This window comes from Falco biarmicus, chromosome 6 (assembly GCF_023638135.1).
Source record: "Falco biarmicus isolate bFalBia1 chromosome 6, bFalBia1.pri, whole genome shotgun sequence".
Classification (NCBI taxonomy): Eukaryota; Metazoa; Chordata; class Aves; order Falconiformes; family Falconidae; genus Falco; species Falco biarmicus.
The window spans coordinates 1,495,358-1,518,423 of NC_079293.1; the positions used below are offsets into that span (position 1 = coordinate 1,495,358).

The window sequence follows — 23,066 nt, forward strand, 5'->3', positions numbered from 1 at the left end:
AAGTAGAAAAATGCAATTTACAATTCTTTTAAAATAAGAATTAGTAAGTTATCAATCAAAAATGAAAATTAGTTTTCCAGTAAGAAAATGGAATCAACATCAGATGCTACAGAACACTTGATAATGTGAAGTTTATAGATGATAAAACTCATTTAGTAAGCTAGCAGTGTTGTCAGAAACCTCCACTGCATCATGCTATCACAAATGTCTTGGACATGGATGTTACCTAATTGAGGGTGAGGGAAAGAACGTTCTTCTCTTTTTTTCTGTTTTTCCTTTAATCAAAAGCTCTTTACAAAAATTCCATAATTGTGATTCAAACAATTTGTTACAGAAATCTTTTTGAGATCTATCAATAAATTAAAGTGCTCTAAATTGGCTGGTCTATGAGACAGAGTATCTGTCTTATAGTCAAAATAACATCTTGTTTATTCCAAGACAACTGAGAGGAAATTCCTTAATTCATCTTTGACAATTAAGACGCTCTGACAATCATCTTCGACGAATTAGATCAATATAGTCTTTGCAATCTCGCAGACTACAAATATGCCTTGGAACAGATATGTGTACGGACCATGTCAATTTCATTTGTAGCAGAAAAAAAAATCCTTATTGATATCCATGGAATAATTACAGGCCCCAGATAAAAGTATCAAGATGACATGACAAGCTGGAACATCTAGAGAAAAGAGCTAGAACAAGCTTTAACAATAACAGCAGCATGCTTTTACAGGAAACGTCTGGTCCAATCCAAACAACTGAAGAAACTCTACGAAGTTAAAATGCAGCATCATCATTACACAATAATAATAAGTAACAGCTAGATTCTACATACTGTATTCCCTGAATTTATGCTAAACTAAGCTAAGTTCATGATATCTGAACAACTCAAAACAACAAGAAAGAAATTCACTAGTACAGTAAATCAAGAATTCTGTAGCACTCAGACTCATCAGAAAGAAGAGAAAGGACAAGCGTTATTCTCTTTCCAGCATCTGTATCACAGCATGCAGGGTGACAAGACACCCAGTTACCAACAAGGATAAAGAAGGCCTTCTTAAAGCCACTTAAACTACTTTAATTTTACTTTTAGTAAAGCTACAGTAATAATTAATTACACTACCTAAGTAGTGCAAGTAATCTACAGTGATCCCACAGGTGTCCATGCAGATTCAAAACCTTATAATGAGACCCTGATTAAAAAATACTTTACAGTACTACCACTGCTCTCTGTCTCCCAACACCTACTCTCCTCCTCATTCTGTGCCCTTCCTTCCCTATCCTGTTGTCTGCCTCCATCACTGACAATCTGGACACTGGGACCCACTTCTTAATTTTTATACCAAAGTAGCTCCAGTTACCCTATCTCGGCACACTGAGTACAACAGAGCTCCTTCACATCATTTGAGTTAACTGCATATTGACCATCACCTCCAGAGAATTTTTACTGGTCTGTTAATTACAGAATAATTTGGCAGCAATGTTTGCTCACTCTGGGGCTTTTTTCAGGGGAGTGTGGGGGGCAGGGTGTGTGTGGTTTTGGTGTTGATTTTTCGTTGGGGTTTTTTTGGGGTTTTTTTTTTTTTTTTTGGTGTGTTCGTTGGGCTTTTTAAAAAATATCATTAGCAGTTTGTTCTAAATACTTGACTATAGCTGGCACATCAAGGACAAGGTCTAAAGCATTGCTAATTCTACAGTTACCCTGCGATTAAAAGTATTAAGATGGTGCCGAGGGAAGAGCTACAAACACCACAGGCTACTCAACACAGGTCATGGAAGAAGTTAGTACAAGGACTTATGTTGGGCATGTACCTGGCTCCTTTCCTACATTCCTCTCATGTCCCTACCTCACCAGCACCACAATACTCAGCTTCTTCCCTACTCTTTAATATTTCCTCTGGGTTGTTTGCTGCAATGGTCTCCTTAGTTCAATTTCTGGCAAACACAGAGCATGGAAGCAGCAAAGACATGTTCACACTGACTGATTTGCTACTGGTGGGGCATTAAATACACTCTACAATTATCAATCTTAAGACTTGTATCTTCTTTCTCACTACAATAACCCCTTCCCAGGCCTGCCTGACAACTGGTAGGCAAATGGTTTTGTGGCTTATTTGGCATCTCAATTTTCTTATTTCTCAAACCAACCATCTTTCCCGTTACATGTCTGTTTTCTCAGAAAAATTAAATCCCTCCTTACTTTCCTAAAAATAGATTGTAGTAGTCTACCAGCTCCTTTAACTTTCTAATTAATTTATAACGCACAAATTAATATCACCTTATTACCTGAACATACATTTTGAAGGCTTCACTAGGGCTAACACTCAAAGAACAGATTCTTTCTCCATACAAAGCCTAGCCTTCAAGTACATCCTAAAGCTCTTAACGTGAGATCCTGCGTGCATACAGTACTCAGCAGCTCAGTGTGCTGCCAAGCACACTCAGACTGTTCAAAGGCAGTTATGTTGTTGGAAGGCAAGTGCATATGGAGAGGATCATGCTGATGTGCAGTTCCATGCCCAGCTGTTGCACAGATGCAGCCAACACACCCTATTTCAGAAACAATACTGAAAAATTAGAGACAAGGAAACAGTTCTGCAGAATTGCTACTGCCTTTTTTTTAATAAGTCTTTTCATAGATCCACATCAAAGCTATGTTTTTGCTACCACTGTGAGCCACCTCCTATATAAGCCAAGCACAAAAAAAAAATATTTTACTGGATTCAGATTTTTTGCTTCATAATGACAGCCCTAATATTAATAATATTATCAGCATTATGGGCATAAGGCCAGCTGCAAATAAGGTGCGATTCTAATAAGCCCTACTCCTTCAGTGAGAGGTAGTGTGACCTGAAATGAACATATCAATATTCTTCTGCTGTAAACACTTATGCATCTAAATGCTTCACAATACTCACGATCACAATAGGGAAGTATTTAACATTTGGTAACTTGAGGCAGGAGAAAGCAAATTCTCTGGTAAAAAAAGGAATAAAACTGTCATATACTGATACTAATCAGTTAGACAATGCTTGTTTTCAGGACTGAAAAAGACAAAATGAATGGGAGGAGGAAGTACCTACCACACACTGATATCCAAATTACACCCAAAATTCAGGTCTCCTGAAATCCAGTTTATTGCCATTTAGATGACACCAGGTATTGTACTAATACTGTCCTGCTGAAATTAGGCTTGAAACAAAAGCTTACCAAACAGAAATGGCTGATAGTAACCAGAGAAGCCTCACCTGAATGAGATAGTGAGAACATAAACTGAGAAGCTCCAGTAGCTGCAAATGACTCCCAGCTGCTAGGACATCCTGTATTACCCCTGGTTCCAAGAGGATCTGTAAAAAAGAAAATGGAAGGTTTGTCATGTAGAACTCTAAGTACTTGTAGAAAGTAATAAAGGCCTTTGCTATTTCAGGCATTTAAGTCAACATAAAGAATAGAAAGAGTTCAATTAAGCATATAGAAAAGTCTTTGCAGGATGGGGACAGAGTTTTTAGAAGTTCACCTGAATTTCCCTAATTCTTTTTAAGCAGATCTTCCTATGAGAGTCCGTAATCCACATTACCCCCTAAATCCTTTAAAACTAAATATATTATATTTATTTTAAAATGTGACTTTTCAAAATTACAGAACCTTCTTTTGTTATCCAGATGCCTGGATACTTCCATATATACTGATGAATCAGGCCAACAGAATTGACTCAGAAGTCTCTACTATTAATATTATTAATGCTTGTAAAAAATATACAGGCTAGGAACGCCCTTCGCATTCTGCATGGTACCACTTCATAATTTTCTTAACCACTGTCTTCATTCTACAGAGTAAGGTTGTGAAGGCACAGGGTGAGCATGCTGCTGGGGAAGTGCCAGAAAGGACTAAGAAACCAAGACTGATTATTCTGTCACTTGCTCACACGAAACTCCTACTCATTTCAATTAAAATCACACACAGGCAGCAGTCAGGATAATTGGGCCTCAGCTCCTAGCCTGCTGTCTTGGGGTCAGCTTCTTAGAAGATCCCTTTCAGGACACAAAAAAGACTGGGAATACAGACACTGGTCAATTTCTTATCAGCAATCCCATTACAAGCTATGCAAAATAATATTCTTTAAATATAAGTGGTGCAACATAAAAAAAAATAAAAAATCAGAAATGCATGAGAAAAGTTAATTTGTAAAGATACTCAGTTTATTCCAAGTTTTACCCTTGTTGTATTTCCCCCGGCAACTTTGGTTTCACACCACATGAGGTCAGTCTCTCACTGCTCCACAGGGAAGTAAAGCTTTTTTCAGATCCTTTTTCTTTTGCCCACCAATTTAGTTTTATCTCACAGCATCATTTATATGTCTCAAAGGCAGTGGAATAAGGAGGATGGCAAACAAAAGGAAAGACACTCATCTGCATCTTTTGCAGTTAAACTGTTTTTGAGGGAAATGAAAAAGCATCTATGCTTTTCTTCAAGCAAACCTACAAATTATCTCCAACATAATGGATATGTTAAGAACAGGAGAGAAGGGGGGTTGATCCTTGCTTATATCAAGAGCTCATTTACATTGAGTTCTGTCAGTGTATGACATGCTTAAAGCTTGTGCAAATCACTATATATATTCATGCTAGGTTTTAAGTGAACATATATGTAATTTGCATACTGTTTAAAAGTTCTTTATCTAGCCAGAAAGACATGTAAGGATCTTAATGTAAATGAGAATCAGGCCCAGCACAATCTAGGTTTTAGGCTGGTGCTAATGAGGTTACTATATATGACGAGAGGTAGTTCAATGGAAAGCTAGGAAGGATTTCAGTTACAAAAATATCTCAAATAGATATACTGGGAAAAAAAGGAGGGGGGGGGGGGGGGGGGAAGCAGAACTAACAAATATTTTCCAGTGAGAGCTCAAGGTCAGACTGACAAAACAAGCTGGTTTAGACCTTGCAGTGTTTGTTATTCAGACATCATTCGTGCTGAGGAAGTTGTCATCTGATGTCATATTACTTACTAAGTGCCAGCCACCAGCTTAGCATTGTTAAAGACACACCATTAAGATAATCAGAACCATAAGCAGATTACTACCTTGTAGGCATTGGCAAACTATATTTAACTGTGATAATATTAATGTATTTTAAAGCTACAGCAATCCATTTACAAACAATACTAGTAGCATTATGAGATAATAAGTAAGACGAGACAAGCAGGGTGACTGGTTAGTACCTAGAGGTGCTTTGCACAAAGTCAGCAACAAAAGTTCATGTCAAGCCAGCTGACATTCTTTACATCTTTTTCCATTTCTTACAGCTTTCCTATACCATACAAGATTTATTCTGCTGAGATAAAATCTTGGGAAACACAAAGGTGAGTATAACTGAGGAAAGTCTATTTTGTCTCTTCCCAAGACTTTGCCTTAAATGGAACTACCTAAATTTTTATCCAATACTCATTTGGATATAGGCAAAAACACTAATTCAACTATGCTAAATGTTTACCATCAGCAAACTGCATGCTGGGGAAACCCACAAGAGAGCTGTAAATAAAGCAGAAAGAAAATATTGCAAGCCTTCCTTCTACTGAAACTAGGGTATTTCACAATTATCCCACACCTCTTAACTTCTATACATTAATACAATTACTTGATTTTTATTCATTACAAGCATAGATGTTTATATGCTATATAGGCTATCCAGCTGAATCCTGAAAGTAAATGCACACAAAGACCACCATATGCACACCATAAGTACACCCACGGACTGACTCTCCTCTGTTTGTCTAACCCTCAAAACAATAGCTCTGTCTTCAGAGTGATGTTTATTGAAAATTAAGGAGAGGGAAACTAAGATCTACTTTGGATTCACACCTTCAAAATTCATCACAAATTATAAGTGTGAAAACTAAAGACAGAAGATTAATCCTTTTCCCCACTTCATCCTCAACTCAAGGGTCACATGGCATAATTATCAGGGTAGTAACTTGGAGTAATTTGGAACCATTGACTTCAGACAAACTGTGCAATCTTCACCAGTGAAGGAAATGTCTGTGTGTGACACATGCTACCTTAAGACTGATTTCTGTGCTATTTTTATATTCAGGTATTGCACCTGGCTGCATCTTACCATCAATCCTCTATTCGACCCTTATTTCTGAAGGTTAATTTTCATTACGCTGTCAACTTTTCTCTGGCCCACGATGCTACCCGGGAAAACCAGCTTAATCACGTCCTCCCCGTATATAATGGGCAGATATTACAGAAAGCCTGAGTAATTTACTTTCCCAAGCCTCCAGGTTTCACGTACTGCTCATTTTCAAACTGATTTCCTTTGTCAAAGCTATTTTTCTCCTCCCCAACAATGACTGTTTTCAAACAGGTACCCTGTTCTTCAAGGCAGCCATTCCATCCTCCATCATCCCACAAACCCTTCAGAGAGAGCATGCACTCAACCCAGTTCACCCCCTTTTGTGGTCAGATTCACAGGCCAAAGGATAAAATGGATGCAAAAATCTGGTGTTTCTTTGCAACAGCATGCCGAGTCCACAAAGTCCAGAAAGGCAGATTACACAATTTCTTAGATATATAATTTAAATATATATGGAAATGCATCCATTTCTGCTTCATTGATATATTGAGGAAAGATGCTCTGCAGATACTAGAATTAGAAGCTTTTGTAAATTAAACCTGAGCTTCTGCGGCAGAAAAGGGAATTCTATAATCAGCCCCATGGTCACAGATACACATGGCCCTGAACACCCCACTGTACACCCGCCCTCTGGGCAGCAGTTCTAGAACTGGAATTCATTCCCCCTTCCCCTAAGATTTCCCTATTCCTTTCCCAACTCACCCTGCATCCCCTCCAACCCATCACATCTTAGGGGTCTGGGTAAACCTGGAAAAGATTAACTGGGATCACACATCTTGCCTCTCCCTTCAATCAGTTTCCTTTAGGAGACTTCTTGGCAACACAGAGGAATTAGCAGCTACAGATTCTTGGGCCAGGAGCAGCATATGAGATATGCTTTCTACCATCCTTTCTCAAGGACAACTACTCATGCCTCACCTCCACACTGCCCAGACTGAGAACATCCTCCTACTCGTTCAATGCCTCCCACCCCCCTACAACAAACCAGCCAGTACAGGCCAACACAAGAATTGAATGGTCATAATAAAGAGGGCAGTAATGGACAAAACAGAGCGAGGAGGAAACTCCTTAAACTGTCCTTCACAACAAAAACTTACAGCCCAAGAGGGAAGGCAAGGTCCAGATTAACTCACATCTACGGATCCTCATGAGGTTTATAACTCAAAAGAACAATTAGATCGTTTAATCTATTCCCTGTATATTGCAGGCCATTATATTTCATCCAGACACTTTTAAAGACACTAAACTAAAGCTACTTTAGGCCCAGGGAGCTAAACTGCATGCCCAGACAGACATGGAGAGATCGAGGATGCACTTCTACCACCTTCATTCCAGCTACTCATTTATACCCCTGCATTTCCTTCTCATTTCCATACAGCTGTTTATGGGGCCATGGAATAAGTGTGGTGGTGGTATGATATACATTAAAAATAAACCAGCATTATGCTATAACAGTAAGAAAATATATAATGCCATGTCAGAAAACTCTAGAAAGTAAACCATATGGAATTTAACACAGAAAACAAAACAAAACAAAGAAACCCTAAAAATCCTGCCAGTTTAATGCAAAATTCCTTCTTGACTCCACTTGCAGAGATCCACATTTCAAATGAGACAGGCATCTAACAAAAGAACCACTTGTTTTTCCCCTCTGGAGACCATTCTGTGTGCTTGAGAGCAATCAAAAACCTAACTTTTTTTTTTTTTAGAGCAATTTAGACTGCATTTCATTCGCAGCCAGTTAACACTTCTGCCTATCTCCCTGTTAATTTGTGCTTCAGTTGAATCCTGAGCATCTTGCAGGTTAAGAACTGCTGCTTCAAAAAAGTGTGAGCAGGGAAAGAGAATGTTCTAGTCCACTGCAGGCAACTGCCCAAAGCCCTGGCACCTAACATCAGATAGTTACAAAATCCAGATGTCTCATTAGCCAATGCCAGAAGGCATCATGATCAGCATTTCTGTGATGGATGTAAAAATATTTTTCCAGAAAACTAAATGAAAATATCTGTTAAATGCACAGCATATAAATCATAGAATCATAAAGTATCTCAAGTTGGAAGGTACCTGTAAGGAGTGTCCAAGTCCCTGCTTCTCACAGGACTACCTAAAACTAAACTATATGACTAAGAGCATCATCCAGATGCTTCTTATACTCTGACAGGCTTGGTGCTGTGACCACTTCCCTCTGACCACCCTCAGTGAAAAGCCTTTTCTTAACACCCAGCCTGAACTTCCCCTGATGCAACTCCATACCATTATAAAACAAGTATCAGTATTATAAGTAAATACCATCATTTAAAGTAAGCCTCCAAGCAAATTCACTATTTTTTGGGAAGACATTTCATTACTTTGATTACTTTCAGCTCTAGAAAAGCTGTCTTGTCCATAGCTTGATACCAATCCAGAGCAAATAACATGATACACTTCTCTGGAATAAAGTGCATAAACTGAGTTAATTAAGCTCTGTGTTATTCTAAGCCTTCTGGGCAATCTGCAGTTGAACTGTGAACCTAACACCTAGTAGCTGTAACCTACTGCTAGGCACAGAAACAAGATTATCCTCCTGATCAAAGTAAAAAAGGAAGTGTCCAAAACTAAGTATCAAATTTTTATTTTTGGCTTTGAAATTGCATTTTTAAATGATGCCAAGTATTTAAAGCAAGACATAGTCCTGCTGTAATCAGTTTTCCATGACCTTGGCACGTTGTTCCCGGTAGAAAAGAACAAGGATAGTTGAAGTGATTTTTGCTAAGGACACTAGGCAGTTTAACCAATTAATTTTAATCAAAAGGCAACCAGTGGAACTGCTACACACAGGACGCAGGAGGTCACTTACCCCAAAAAAATCAATCATCACAATACAGCTTTGCAATACACCTCATCCACAAGTGAGCTAGAAAGGATTAACAGAACAAGAGGTGCTAAGACACTGATAGCTGTCTCCCCTCAGTCTTAACTGAAAATGGCAGATGAAATACAGGTTGATCACTATAAAAACTGTCACCATCAAACAGGGGGGAGATTTGATGAGAGGTGAAAGCCAATATTCTATAAAGGAATCAAAGCAATTATCAGGAGAAATAGTTGTACTTCAAAATATTTACTTCAACTATTTCTTTATTACTTGAGAAGACCTTTCACTCTTTCATATTTTTTGTTAAAGAAATAACTAAGCCGAAAGTACAATTTCATAAAGGAGCTGTAAGATATTATAACTAACCATAGATTTGTGTGCATGAATTTGAAAAAAAATCACCAGATGGTACCACTACCAGTTCATGAAACCTCTTTGGTAAAGTGATAATAGCTGTTACAGGATGACAGGTTTTTTAAATAAATAAATACAAAATAAAGTTAGTAAATAAAGGCAGCAGTTAAATAGGATTCACATTGATAATGCTTTAAAGTAATACTGAGAGCAACCCAAGCACAAGAAATAACAATATATCAGGCGCTACCATGAAATTCTAGATTTGTAACTGGAACATTAAATTGATATTCCCTTTATTAAAGACTGATGGTATGTTAGCATTTTTCGAGTAAAGACAATCTGTTAAATATGCTAAGAAACAGAAAAAGTTTAAAGCCTGTTTTTGATTCATTATAAATGCAACTTATTTTGTGGCTTTCATGAAAAGGAAACATTTCAACGTTCTATAGGCAGGGTGTAAGGCTGTGTTAGGCTAAGAAGATACCACAGGATGACTTACCCACAAATTTGCTTTTGGAGAGTTACCCCAAAATTTACTTTTGGAGAAAGAGCTGAACATAAAACATCTCTTATATAAGGGCTGCTTACTGACTCTTTTCAACTTTGACAATTGAGAATAATTTTGTATTTTTAAGACAACAACTTCATTTCTATTCATACAGACACAAAATATTACGGTTTAGAAAAAGAAAAGAGAGACTAGCCAGTTTGGAAAACAGGACTTGGTCAGGAGAACTTGGTATTATGCCCTAATAAAGCTGTTGTCTTTGGAAAGTTATTTTCTCCCAAAATAACTTCCTGTCTATGATACAACAAAGTAAGGACAGCAAATTACTTGCTTTTGAATGTTTTTGAGGTCCTCAAAATTATATCTAAAGGCAAAATCTTTTCATTACCATAGACTAAAGACATATGACAGAACATAATATAGAAAGAAGAAAGATCCAAGTCAGCGAAGCATTTCAGTATACATAGGACTCCCACTATGTATTCGTATTTTTGTTGAATTAGGATCACAATCATCTAAAGTAAATTAAATCCAGTGTTCTTGCACAATTCTTCTTTCTTAAAACTATACCTCAGTGCCTGTCAGCTGATTCAAATGATGGTATCACTTGGATTTTACATAAATATGAGATCAACAGAAATCATATAGTTTGCTGGACCTACGTTGAGGAGGAATGCAAGAGCCTCATCTAAAATGAGGAGCCTCAAAGTTGCAGTTCAAACCATTTTAGTCTCACAGCACTTGACAGTTTATAAGAGCCTGTTTTCAGCACTGTAACTTCAAATGCCCAAAGGTTTTCTTTTGATCAAAAGCAGCTTTTCTTGTAATGATGAGTGACTTGCCACCCAGATACAGTGGCCTATAGAGGGGCTATCCCATCCCTCCAAATGAGACTGTTTCTTGGTAACAGAAGAATTCAAAGCAAAAAAAAAAAAGTCAAAAAGAGCAAGTAACAGTGCCTGTAACTCACTAACCCAGTGGTTAAGACTGACAGAAGAAATTGTGAGCTCCAAACTCTGCATGAAAAACTGTTTTTCTATGTTAATAATCTAGAATATACAGTTCCTGTACCAATTTTACTTCATCCATCTCCCTTCCACTGCACACCTGACACTTGTAAAATCCCCCAGTGAGGAGGAGGGGTGAGTAGTCCCTGAGACTCTGGCCTGGCCTTATTGCTGCCAGCTGTGAAGTAAAAGTGAAAATTACCCGAAAACCCTTTTATGAAGAAAGGATACATCAGCTGCAATAGGAAGGGTCAACTACAACAGGAAGGGAGTTGCATCTCTGAATTCTTTGTATGAGGATTACAGGGTAAAATGCCTACGGCCAAGAGTAAACATATTTAAGACTTTTTTTGCCAAGGATTTCATTATTAGAGGATTACTGAGAGCCTTCATGCGTAGAATAAAACCAAATTCTGCTGCTGTTCTCTTTCTTAGTTTTTATTTATTTCTATTCAAACATTTCTTTCTTTGTGATGATTAGGGACCATAGTAATAGATTAATTCAGTTTGAATTATGATATTGAGTTTTACAACAATCCTGTCTTCTATTGAGCAATCGATCTTCCCTTAAAAGCAAAATATTTCCAGCAGTAATTAGGATAAAGCACTGTCTGCCTCAGTAGACAGGAGGATGAAGTTTGTATGTTAACTCTGCAAGCATATTTAATAAACCAACACAAAAAAAATCCCACAACAAAAAAAAGAACCAAGGATTACTTTAATTTCAGATTGCAATGTCATGCCAAAATTTTAATTTCCTAATTTTGAGAAGTTTCAAAAACTGCAAGCATCAAATATTGCCATCTTGCAATATTAAATATTTCCACCAGATGTCTCCAATATATTATTTTACACAGAAAGTTACATTTGAGTTACTACACTTCCAACTGAATGTAAATTTAGTAAAGTTAAAGAAATAAAGAGAAGAAAGCTGAAACTAAATATTTATCTGTTTAGACACGGATACCTTAGGATTGTCCCTACACTGTCGTGAGTTCCACAGTGTTACCTAAAGAAACAGCAATTTTTTTGACCAACATTTTGGCCAAACAGGTTAAACAAAAAAAAAAAAAGGGGGGGGGGGGGGAGGGGTAGCAAAAGAGAGTGGAAAAAGAGTTCATGGTTTCGACTTTTAAAAGGCACATCAGATTATGTCTTGATACCTACATTTTCAGAGCAATAAAAGGTTGTTATTAGCACAAGTGAGTTTTGGGTTGGTAAGAAATATTTTGTTTGTTTGTGGTTTAAAATTAGAAAATGTTTGAAGACCAAACTAAAGACGACTGTTTTCAGAACTCTCTCTGATGTAAGCATGCAGTAATCCAGTTATTCATTAATAGCCTTTGTGGCTTACTCCCACTCACTACCTTGAAACATTCACCCAGATTCTGTCAGCCTGAGTCAGTACATAAGCAATGCTCAATACATATAAACCCAGTGCCAGAAAAGAATTTCAAGGACAAAAGGGAAAATTTGACACTGCTAATTCTCAGATGCTCATATCACTGAGTTATGCTTCAAAGGCATTTTTGTAAGAGAAATCCTACAGAACCCTTCCCATTTCTCTGTGCTTCAAAGTAGCACTTTGTGTATTTGATGGATACGACAGCAAACTTTGCCTTATAATCACTTATATATATGAGCAACTGTACCTACATGCACATCTATATTTAACTCAAGAAGCCCACTCATTTATTCCAAGTAGATTATACCTGAAAATGAAAGACTCAGAAGTCTCTAAAGGATCAAGGGTAGAAGGCACATATTTTACTAGGGAGCTGAGGATACTATCCTGGAAACAACGTGGGGTGGATTGTAGGCTTACATAAATGCTAAATCCATCCTTTCAAGGTTCTCTACATATTTTGCATAGCTTTTTTTAGACTTTGAATTGTGCTGAAAGATATGGGAGTATACCTTTATTCACAGCAGACAGAATGGGTAAAATAGAAATCAATTACAACCCATCTTCCCAAAAGATACTCCCATTTAGCAACAAGAGTTCTCTCTTCAGAATAATTGACCTATAGTTTCAAATTACCAAAATAATACAAGTGTTCAACAGCACAGGAAACGTTCAATTTTATCTATCAAAACTTTCAACTGAAAGAACAAAAAGCATACCAATGACAAGTCATGTACTGAGATCTTCAGCCAATTCAGTAATATAGCACAGAATCTCTGTCTCATTTATATCAAAGAAATCTTTGCATAAGTTACACTTTCCATAAGAGCAGACACACAGAAATTTCAAGTGCTAATCTCTAAGGCCAATGCTAATGTATAAATGTTGTGTGGGCTGGTGACAAAAAAGACTCCTTTAAAACAGGTTTTAAAAGTTTCTTTCCTTATTTCTACTTAATTCCCTTTGGAAAAACAAACAAACAAAACAAAACAAAAAAAAACCTATGGCCATATACTCAATCCACAGTATGGAAGAAGATGCCTTAAATTTGTACAACCCCAAAACTCTTCCAGGATAATGCAATATGAATTTAAGCTTTCCTTTTCAAAATTAAGTAATAAACAAATATAATAAAATTAATTCAATTGTTGTAGCAATATGTCCAGAAATAGTTTGGTTATCTAGAATCTTAGAGTCCAAAGCAAAAAAAGCTGGGTGTTCTGAGCTCACTATCCATGAACTCTGAACTGAGACACAGTCATACAGCAACACTGTCCAAGCATGCACTGCAGAGATATGGCAGGTCTTTTTTTTCCTTTTTTTTTTTTTTTTTTTTGGCGAGGGGCAGAGGTAAGAGCAGCATCACTCTGCATTTTCTGGAGTAACATAATGTGATACATAACCTTCTATCATAAAAAGTGTTACAATTAAAATGTATAGTACCTATAAGCATTTAATAAGATGCTTGGACTGCATCTGTCCAGGGGATGACTACTGTTCCCTTCAATTATATGTTATCAAACACAGCAAAGTTTATAAGCATTCATTATTAGGAAAATACTGAGAGTATTTTCCCTTTCTTTACATTTAATTTAGCTTGCAGAATCAACTCACATTAAGTTTTTATGAACAGCCAGGCCACCATAAAAGGGGCATACAAGTCCTACATGGTTCACTACCTGGCAACAATGCATATAAACAATGTTTTTATTAGACAACCCCTCTAAAGAAAATTTAAAAAAAAAAACAAAAACCACCAAAAACCAAACACACACCAATATATGAAAAGTAGGATCTGTTAAATTAAAAGACCTTGTTACTGGGCAGTGCACAAAAAAATAATTTCTAGTACCTCTGTAAAGGTCATCTTCAGTTTTTATTGCCGTTTGCTTTTGTTTGTGTGTCTTAATTTGAAGAACTGTACAATACCTGTCCAGTATATGCAAAGTCCAGTGCTTGTTTTAAACCAAGGCTTGTGACACCATGCAAATTCACCTCATCAGCTTCGCTTTCAACCATGCAGAGACTGAACATTGCCTACGGAAAGAAAAGAAATGTTATTAACCATTAAAAACAATGCCCAGTGAAGGTCCAAGAAGAGGAGGATTGATTTTTCCACCTTCACTAACCTTTGTTTTAACTTGGATAAGAATTCTAAATAGCAACAGATTTGTGAGGTAGAATGAGATCTATACCAAATTTTCAGTACTAATCCCATAGCAATCAATCTTGAAACTAAGTCCTTTTGTCAATAAGGAAATACAAAAACTTATTCTGGAAAAACTGAAACAAATCCCTTTGGCCCATGTATATACTTCTTAACTGACTAATTCTGGTAAAATCAATGAGAACAGTCACACAATAAGACATCATTCAATAAAAAAAAAATAATAAGAGCTAGACTGGAAAAAAATCTACACAAGCGTCACTAGAAATAATATTTATGTATAGTATCATTATGTGTAGGATGGAACAATAAGCCACACACAATTACTTCTATGAGAAGAAGGGACAGTTCATGCACCATCTTTACAAACAACCCTTTCCAAATAAGCATCTCAGCCTGGAATGAGAACAATTTAATACTCAAGTTATTGAATGAGGAGGAAGGATGGAGATGCAGTCACCTAAACTTACAACCTCCCCTTACTTGTTATTGCCCCAGTTTCTCAGATCAATAAACTGAGGATTAGCAAGATGCTATGGAACTTCCTTAAAAATAACACTGAGGGAGCAACTGTCCCTTTTATCCAATCTTGTTTTCTAGATCATCAGTCTCTAGTGCCTCCCTGGACTGAAGCAACGTTCCTCAGTCTCTGGATCCTTGTAAGAACCTTACTATTCCCAACTGTGTTAAACAGACATTCTTCCCATCTCTATTAAACAGACATTGTCTTTGCCCCTCACTCTTCCCTCCCAGCTGGCACTCTCACTGTAGTACCCCTACTTATCACTCCTTCCCTCCCCCTTCCATTCTCCATTTTTTGTCGCAGACCCCCATATTTTTTTTTAACAAAATATACCGCTCAGTCTTTAGACAGTAAACTGAACAAATAACCTGAATAGTTCTACCATCTGTCATTACTAAAGAGAGTCTAAACTTAGCCCCAGTAGGTTTTGTGCCAAACTTAATGCCTCTATGGAGACTTCCAAACTTCACCTTGGAGGACTCTAGTAAAGAAGCACTTTGTACAAACATACCCTCTGCTACCTCTGTCTCTGCTGTAGCTGATACCTGCAGAAGCTGAAGCAGTCAACAAGCACACTGGAATTCATATGTGCAACTTGTCCACCAAGCACTGCCGGATTTAAAGGAAAAAAAGCCCTACCCTCCTAACAGCTTTGCACATCGCTTTTACCTAGATGCAGGTGCTTCTTTCAAGAGCTGAGTGTTTCCTGGAAATAAGTAATTTCTTCTGAAAATGTTAGTATTTTCATCATTAAAACACCATAATTTGGCATAAATCTGTTGCCTGGAAATCATCCAGTACAAGGAAGACCAACATCTAACACATGGTCACTCCTTGTATTTTTGCGATTTCTGTTTCAATAAAGCGATATCAGGGCTTCTTCCAAACTGGCAACAGAAAAGCAGCATCAAAGAGTTTAAAAGGTTTATCAAACAAATGTAGTAAGACGCAGGCATGAAATACACCTTGATATAAAAAAAAAAAATACAATCTAACAAATTCAGATGCTTTTCTAATTCCATTACAAATATAATCAGTTGGACATTTCATTGTGATTTAGATGTATCAAATGAGCTCTAACAGCTACTGTGAGGCTTCAGGGCTTGCCAGGAGCTGCAAGGAACCATCAGCTACCTGCTCCTTGCAAAAGCAGACATGCAGGTTGTGTCTGGAAGAGAAACTTCTCAGAAATTCACTAACTACTAAACTTTTTGGGTAACAGTCCTCTCACACACCAGTTCCAGAGTAAAGAGAGTAAGGTCTACACAGGGGTAGATTTGCACGCCTTCTGTACACTCAGTTCCATCGCAGCCTGCCTGCAGAAAGGCTGGAAATGCTCAGTGACACAAGTGAGTGCATGCTCTCTATTCTCTGCCTGTGCTACAGCACCTGTCTGACACTACCTACCTGTACATAGGAACCATCAAAACACAGCACGGCTACTAATAAAGTTTCTGTTCTGATCAAGGGGCTGATGTCCCACACAATGGATTAAGCTTAAAGATAGAAAGAAACACTTAACTGAACCTCATCTGTACACCACCAATCACTTCTGTGAAGAATTTGGGGAGTTTTCCTTTGTAGGCTTACTAATTTGACCTTTAGGAGACTAGCCTATTTTATCACAGAGATTCTAACATGGTTGTTACACAGGGTTTATTACTACACCCAACTTCGTAAACTCAGCAGGATCAGGCCACTAAGTCAGTCATTGTCCATAATTATCCACAGCATTTAAACAAACACAGCCTCCAGCAGAGCTCCAACCCCTTGCCCACTAGCACTCTCCCTGGCGATGACCAGGCTATGGTTCAGGGGTCAACTCAAGCCATGGCTGCTCCAAATAGACAGCACAGATACAGCCAGTTTGTTTGCAGAGGAGAGGAGGTTTAGCCATATGGACACAAGCCATGCTGTGCCAGTCACCTTTAGGGCCACAAAACAAGCCCTTATCCATCTTATTTACTAGTACAGGTCTAACAGTGCAGTAGGCTAATCAAAACCGTCGCTGCCAGTAAGCCATAGGACTATGGCTTTGCGCTCCACCTGCTATATGGAGTTAATTTTCTCTCATACTACTCCTTTTAGTATTCTGTATTCAGTAATAGTATTTTGATACTGAGTACAAACTACATTTGTTTTTCAGGGGGCAAGGCCAAAGAATTTGCTCAAAAGATCAGGTCTGCAATGGTCCTCAGACAGTTCACATTCAGCTGAACTGGATTAGCCTCCAGGGAAGTAGTCTCCCACACAGATGAACCCAGCGCTGCTCAGTGACCAACACTGCTTTCACCAGCAGGCAAATTTCCTTCTCAGCCTGATAGGTTAAAGGTTTAATCCAGCATGAAAAAAAATATATTCAATTATATGCAGAAATTAAGCTCAAACTCAGTCTTTAATTTCCACTACTGTACTTGAATATTGTAGTTTCAACTGCAGAAACATATGGATCATTAAATTCTGGCTTGAGAGTTCACCAGTACCTGGAGAATGAGTTACAGTTGGGCTGTCAAACTCCAATTTCAGATGCATCTCTGAAAACATTCTGAGGTTTTGTGAGCTTAAATAGATCCATCAGTCATGCTTTTAATGCAAGGCTAGTAGCCTACTTTATTTTTCCCTCGGGTACATTAAAAACAAAGCAGTAAGATAAACATCGCAAGTGGATGTAAAAGTGACAGACAAGAAAAACAATGAAAATATAAAATATTTGGAACAGTGCACAATTCAAAGTCAAATATACCAGAAAAGTTACCAAATTTGGCTAAGTATGAAATGTTAATTGTTTTATTTATTAATTTCAATCAACAATGCTAATATATCATGCTTTACTATTAAATACTTCTGCTTAGACAAAATAAAATCTCTTGGAAAATGCCTCACCTCCTCCAAGAGCTTCATGAGAGTGGGCAGTACAAGTTGCCAATACGTCAACCAAAGATCCCCTCTACAATAAAGCCCACTTCTGAGAAGATGGATCTTTTCTTCAGTGCCTTTAAATATCCAGATCTCGTTCTGCCATCCAATAAGTCAACGAGCCAATGTTGTGGGAAATAAAGCAATTGTTTAAATTCTGCTGGTTTAGTCAAGATTTTAAGTAAACCAATTCCCCAAAAGAAATGTAAACACAATGACATTCTGTGGCAACTACTCCAAAATTGAGGTTTCAACATTTTGTCATAAATGGATATATTCCATTTGTGGAATTCCACCTGAGCTCACACTTACTTAAGAAGCTACAGAATAGGATGGCCTCAATTTTGTGGGGCAGGCAGACACTGTATTAGCTGTAAAAAGAGCAGGAAGGGAGGAATCAACCCTCCGCTGTTCTTCTAATCTTGGCCTGAAATAGAGCTAGAGAACTATTCCCAAAGGAAAAAGAAAATGAAGCACATAATCCTTGGATAAAAATAATCAAAGCATAAAATAACTCTGACTCTTGAAAATTTGACTTCAAAGTAATTTGGCAAGTTAGTGGGAGTTTAACACACATCACATCTGCATGCAGTTTTGCTACTTTGCCCTCAGCAGCCAAAGGCACATTTATAAAATGGTTTCTTCTGCAAACATAGAACACAAAAGGCAACGAGAGCTCAAAACTGAATGGCACACAAAGAGACCAGGCTCAGATGTGATCAGATATGGTGTAACTGGGCAGAACAGCCTGACTAAAAGATGCTTAGCACAGTCACTGGTTCTGACTTTCCATGCTCAGTTTCTGCTGTTGCTTAGCTTTAAACAGCAAAATGGAAGATGGGTGTAAAATACCACCAAATCAAAAAGATGTATTACTGTACATAAATATAAATGAGACAAAAGTCTAAATGCATTAATTTTATCACTCAGGCAGCATTGCAGCAATACGTACAGACTCCTTCACAACATACAACTTTAAGAACAGACACCAGGGTCCTAGAAACACAAGATGATATTCAAAATCCCCAAAATACAAATTGCACACTGTCACAATGGTGAAGTACGAAATCATTCTTTGTCTTTGAGTCATTTTCTTTCTTACTCAGATGTTCCATATCCATGAGAGTAATGAGCTCATTCTCATTTGTACACATCAATCTTACAGCCAAGTCAGGCATAGCAAACAGTAAATTGTCACAAAACAACTTAACCAACTTATACAGTATTTCACACAACTAAACTCTTTCAGTGAATTCCATGCAACTTAGTGGCCTTTTAAAGGCAAGAAATAGAATCAAAATATATGCAGCCTCAGGAGACAGGTAAATGGATATAAAAAGAACAAATGGTTATGCTTTTAAAAAAATATAGTGACAAAAATTATCAGTAACTTACTGATATCACCTGAGGAAACAAACTGGAATTCTTACTATTGAGCTTTTATAAGCTTTCTGCTGGGAATTAAAAAATAAATTGAAAACTAAGGTTAACCACTGGACTCTAACTTGTATCAGCACAAAACCTGTTTAACATTTAAGAGATATTTAAAGGAAAATAATAAAGTCATTAAATAAACAATAATAAGATACCTTGGGTAAACAGTGGATATAAGGGAAATTGGTAACATAACTAGAAACTTGAGAGAAAAGGAAACTGTCATCAGGGCCTGTAGTAACAGTAACTGAAGTCAGGTAGCTGTATAACAAAGGTAGGTCTTTTCTGGGTAATCAATAAATAGAAATAAGCATGTTTTGACACGAATTTATAGAACTTAGAGTAGAAAAGGTATTTAATCTCACCAACTGTAGAGGAAGCCTAAACACAGCTTAGCTTAGATGCCTAAAATAGGTGAAAACTTTAATCCTAAGAGTAAAGGGTTAAGTGAACTGAAGGATGAAAGTTGGAGGAGGTAAGAGTGAATTACTTTTAGTGTATTCATTTTAGAACAGAAGAACTTCTGAAGATTAGTATTTCTGGAATGAAAGCTACAGTGACAGCAACAATAAATTGATAAATGTTTGCTCATGTAAATTTGTTTCCTATGACAAATTACTATGCATAAGAACTAGAGTTTTCTTTCACTTCTCTGAACTCATTAAGTAAATTCTGTTTTAAAAGCCTTAGGTGAATGGGTCTTTAAAAAGTTACAGATCACCAATTATGAGAGGCTGAAGCCACACAAAATGATTTCAGTTTGCCCATCCTGACCTTATGCTCATCCCTTACTCCAGCTACAGCTGCCCCTAGCTGACTTTTCCAATATGTTCCAAATGGGAGATGAGCAAATGACCATTTAAATTACTGCCTCCAAGAAATACCCTGGCACTTCTGGGACTAAAGTACCTGGTTCCAGCACATAGCAATTACCTCCAAAATATCTCAAAGTTCCCTCAGCAAGATTGTGATAATCATCTCTTTTTCTTTGATTCAACTCTAAATGTAACTTTCAAAAGAAATCTAATCCTTCAAAAACCAGCAAGTAAGCTGAGCCTACTACAGCAATCTACAGCAAGTCAAAGAGCAACGTTTCCAAATTTCCTCCCTCTGCTTTCTCAGGCATCGTTTTGATAACTATCAGCAGCCCTAGTTCTAAGTCCACTACAATTCAAAATGAATGTTTGGACCTCCCCACCAATGCATAGCTGTGACCTCCACAAATTCTTGTTCGAGCACAGACTTAGCAGCAGATAGCAAGCACGATAATACAGTCCTGGGATACTTTAGAATCACCCCCGTTAAAGCTGCAGTCACATGATGTCCATAGGGTTTCAGCAAGGCCAACTTGTTTCGTACAACACAGTGCAAATATATCAGCTCAGCCCACCTCCCACTCAGCTTACCCTGTCACCTTTCATCCTTGACTAACTGGTAGTTGAAAGTTTTTGCAACTGATGTGCAAGAGCCTGCCTTTACCTTCAGCTATTGTTCTGTGGCTGACTGGGAATCTGACACATTCTCTACTGTAAAGCACATAAGCATTTGCTGCACTTCATCACAATCACCACCAGCTAGGGAGAGTGGAAAGCTGGCACAGAGCGAAGCAGCATTTTTGTAGTTCCTTTCATCACGCCACACTCGAAAAGATGAACACCCAGGAAGTCAAGATGAAATAACAAGTTAAGCTCAATGCACATGAGCTTCCTCATCTCTAAGTCACTGTAGAGCTCTGTTAAAAACTCACTCCTACTCTTCCTACTAATTACCAACTATATTGTAAGTACTCTGGTCAAATGTTATGGGAAAAAAATTCTTATCTGTCCTACCATAAATTAAATTTTAGGTATGCCCTCCCACACAGCCTCTTATTACTGAGGCTGAGCTCTATAGGAAAGAATTAAAATGCACCGAACAACTCGCATGGTTGTCATGCTAACTATTTAACTAACTTTTTCCCACCCAATTAAGAAATGTGTCTGAAGAAATATATATATACACACACTTATAGCTGAAAAAAAAAACCCTCAAATTTTGAAAGTGAATCAACATCTATCCTGTCTATCTAGTAAACTAATTGGTAAAGAACTGATCAATGAAACTGCAAAGGTTTTCCTTAGCTATTTCTCTTCTTATACTGAATTTTTACAGTACTAACACTATCTAGCATTGTTTTACTGTTTTTGAAGAGCAGAACTGTCGTCTTCAATTTCTGCCTCCAGAATTCCACAATGATATTTCTTGAGTTCTTTTTAAAATTATTTTAAGATAGACAGGCCTCTTCATTAAGTGCAGTGTTTTATTCAAATTCACTTCCCACAGTACATGCACTTACTTCTATATTCACCTGTTTCACATCTTTTTCTTTACAGAAAATTGATTGTACTTCTCATCTCATGCATCAGAAAAGCTATGAAGAAAGTATACTAACACTTCAGACATCTTGGATCAATTTCCTACGCTGCTCAGGGAACTCAGTCATGATGTGATACCTCACGATTTTTTTATTGCACGTGTAATTTTAAGCCTGCCATAAATCTTACCGACATCAGTATCAGTCTGGCATCAAAAAACAGCTCAGTAATGCATTTTTTTCTGATTTGGGACCTAAGCCTATCATAGAATCATAGAATGGTTTGGGTTGGAAGGGACCTTAAGGATCATCTAGTTCCAACCCCCCTGCCACGGGCAGGGACACCTCCCACTAGACCAGGTTGCTCAAAGCCCCATCCAGCCTGGCCTTGGGCATTCCAGGGATGGGGCATCCACAGCTTCCCTGGGCAACCTGACCCAGTGTCTCACCACCCTCACAGCCAAGACTAGGTCACTAAAACTTCTAAGTATCCAGTCCTGAGACTATCTTATCAATCTGAACTATAAACTCTTTCAGGCCAAAACATTCTTTTTTGCAGTTTGTACTAAAAATAGTGACTCATTGTTCGTGTAACAGTAATATTAAATAAATAAATTATAATTTAATCTGTGTTGTACTACTCCTGAATTAACCTTTAGGTGTTCTTAACTTCATGTTCTAATCCTTCCTTACATAAGCAGTATTATTTCCTCTTTGCTGTTTACACCTACCACAATAAAAAAGAATATATATATTCAGAATGTATTAACAGGAATAAAAATACTACTGTGACAGATGACAATGTCCACATCAAATATCAGCTATTTTCTAGGTATGTATACTTAACCCAAATACTCAGTATGTGAATGTGTCCTTACTGCATGTAAAAATGTGGCTTTTCCTTCTCGTAACTAACATGTTACGTTTTTGCTTTGGTTTCCTCCCAATTTAAGCCTGTCTATCCTAAATCAATCATCAGCCATGTCCTCTGGAGTCTCTTGCACACTGAAAAACATATCCATCAATACCAACTGCATGAAATATGATTAAGAAGCTCATTACATGAATCTTCTGAGAAGTTCTATATAAATTCCCCCAGAAAATGTCACATAACGTCAATCACTGATAACTGAGCCTGCAGTAATTCACCTGCTCAATGAAATCTAACTAAATATTGTTTTTTAAGTATTTGCCAAGCAACTAAAGTGAATCCTGTAAAATGAAAAGGTCAGCTATCATTCGTAGTTCTTAAACTTCAGTAATTCCCTTCAGAATATAGTTAAAGAAATAAGAAGAAATAAAGGAAAAACTGAGCAGCAAAATATACAATTTTATGCACAGTATGAAGTCTCAAATATTACTGTTAGCAAAGCAGATTCCACTGAACCTTTGGTGTTTCTTTTAG

General features: G+C 37.4%; 1 protein-coding gene across 5 annotated transcripts in view; it reads right to left on the minus strand.

Annotated features, from left to right (window-relative positions):
• Positions 1-23,066, minus strand: part of KLHL32 (kelch like family member 32) — a 129,359-nt gene that overhangs the window by 58,432 nt on the left and 47,861 nt on the right. For all 5 annotated transcript variants that reach the window (XM_056344369.1, XM_056344370.1, XM_056344367.1 and 2 more), the window contains 2 exons: positions 14,198-14,305; positions 3,249-3,347 (listed from right to left, as the gene is read on the minus strand). In XM_056344369.1, the coding sequence (XP_056200344.1) occupies positions 3,249-3,347; positions 14,198-14,305 (207 nt within the window). The remainder of the gene's footprint in view (positions 1-3,248; positions 3,348-14,197; positions 14,306-23,066) is intronic.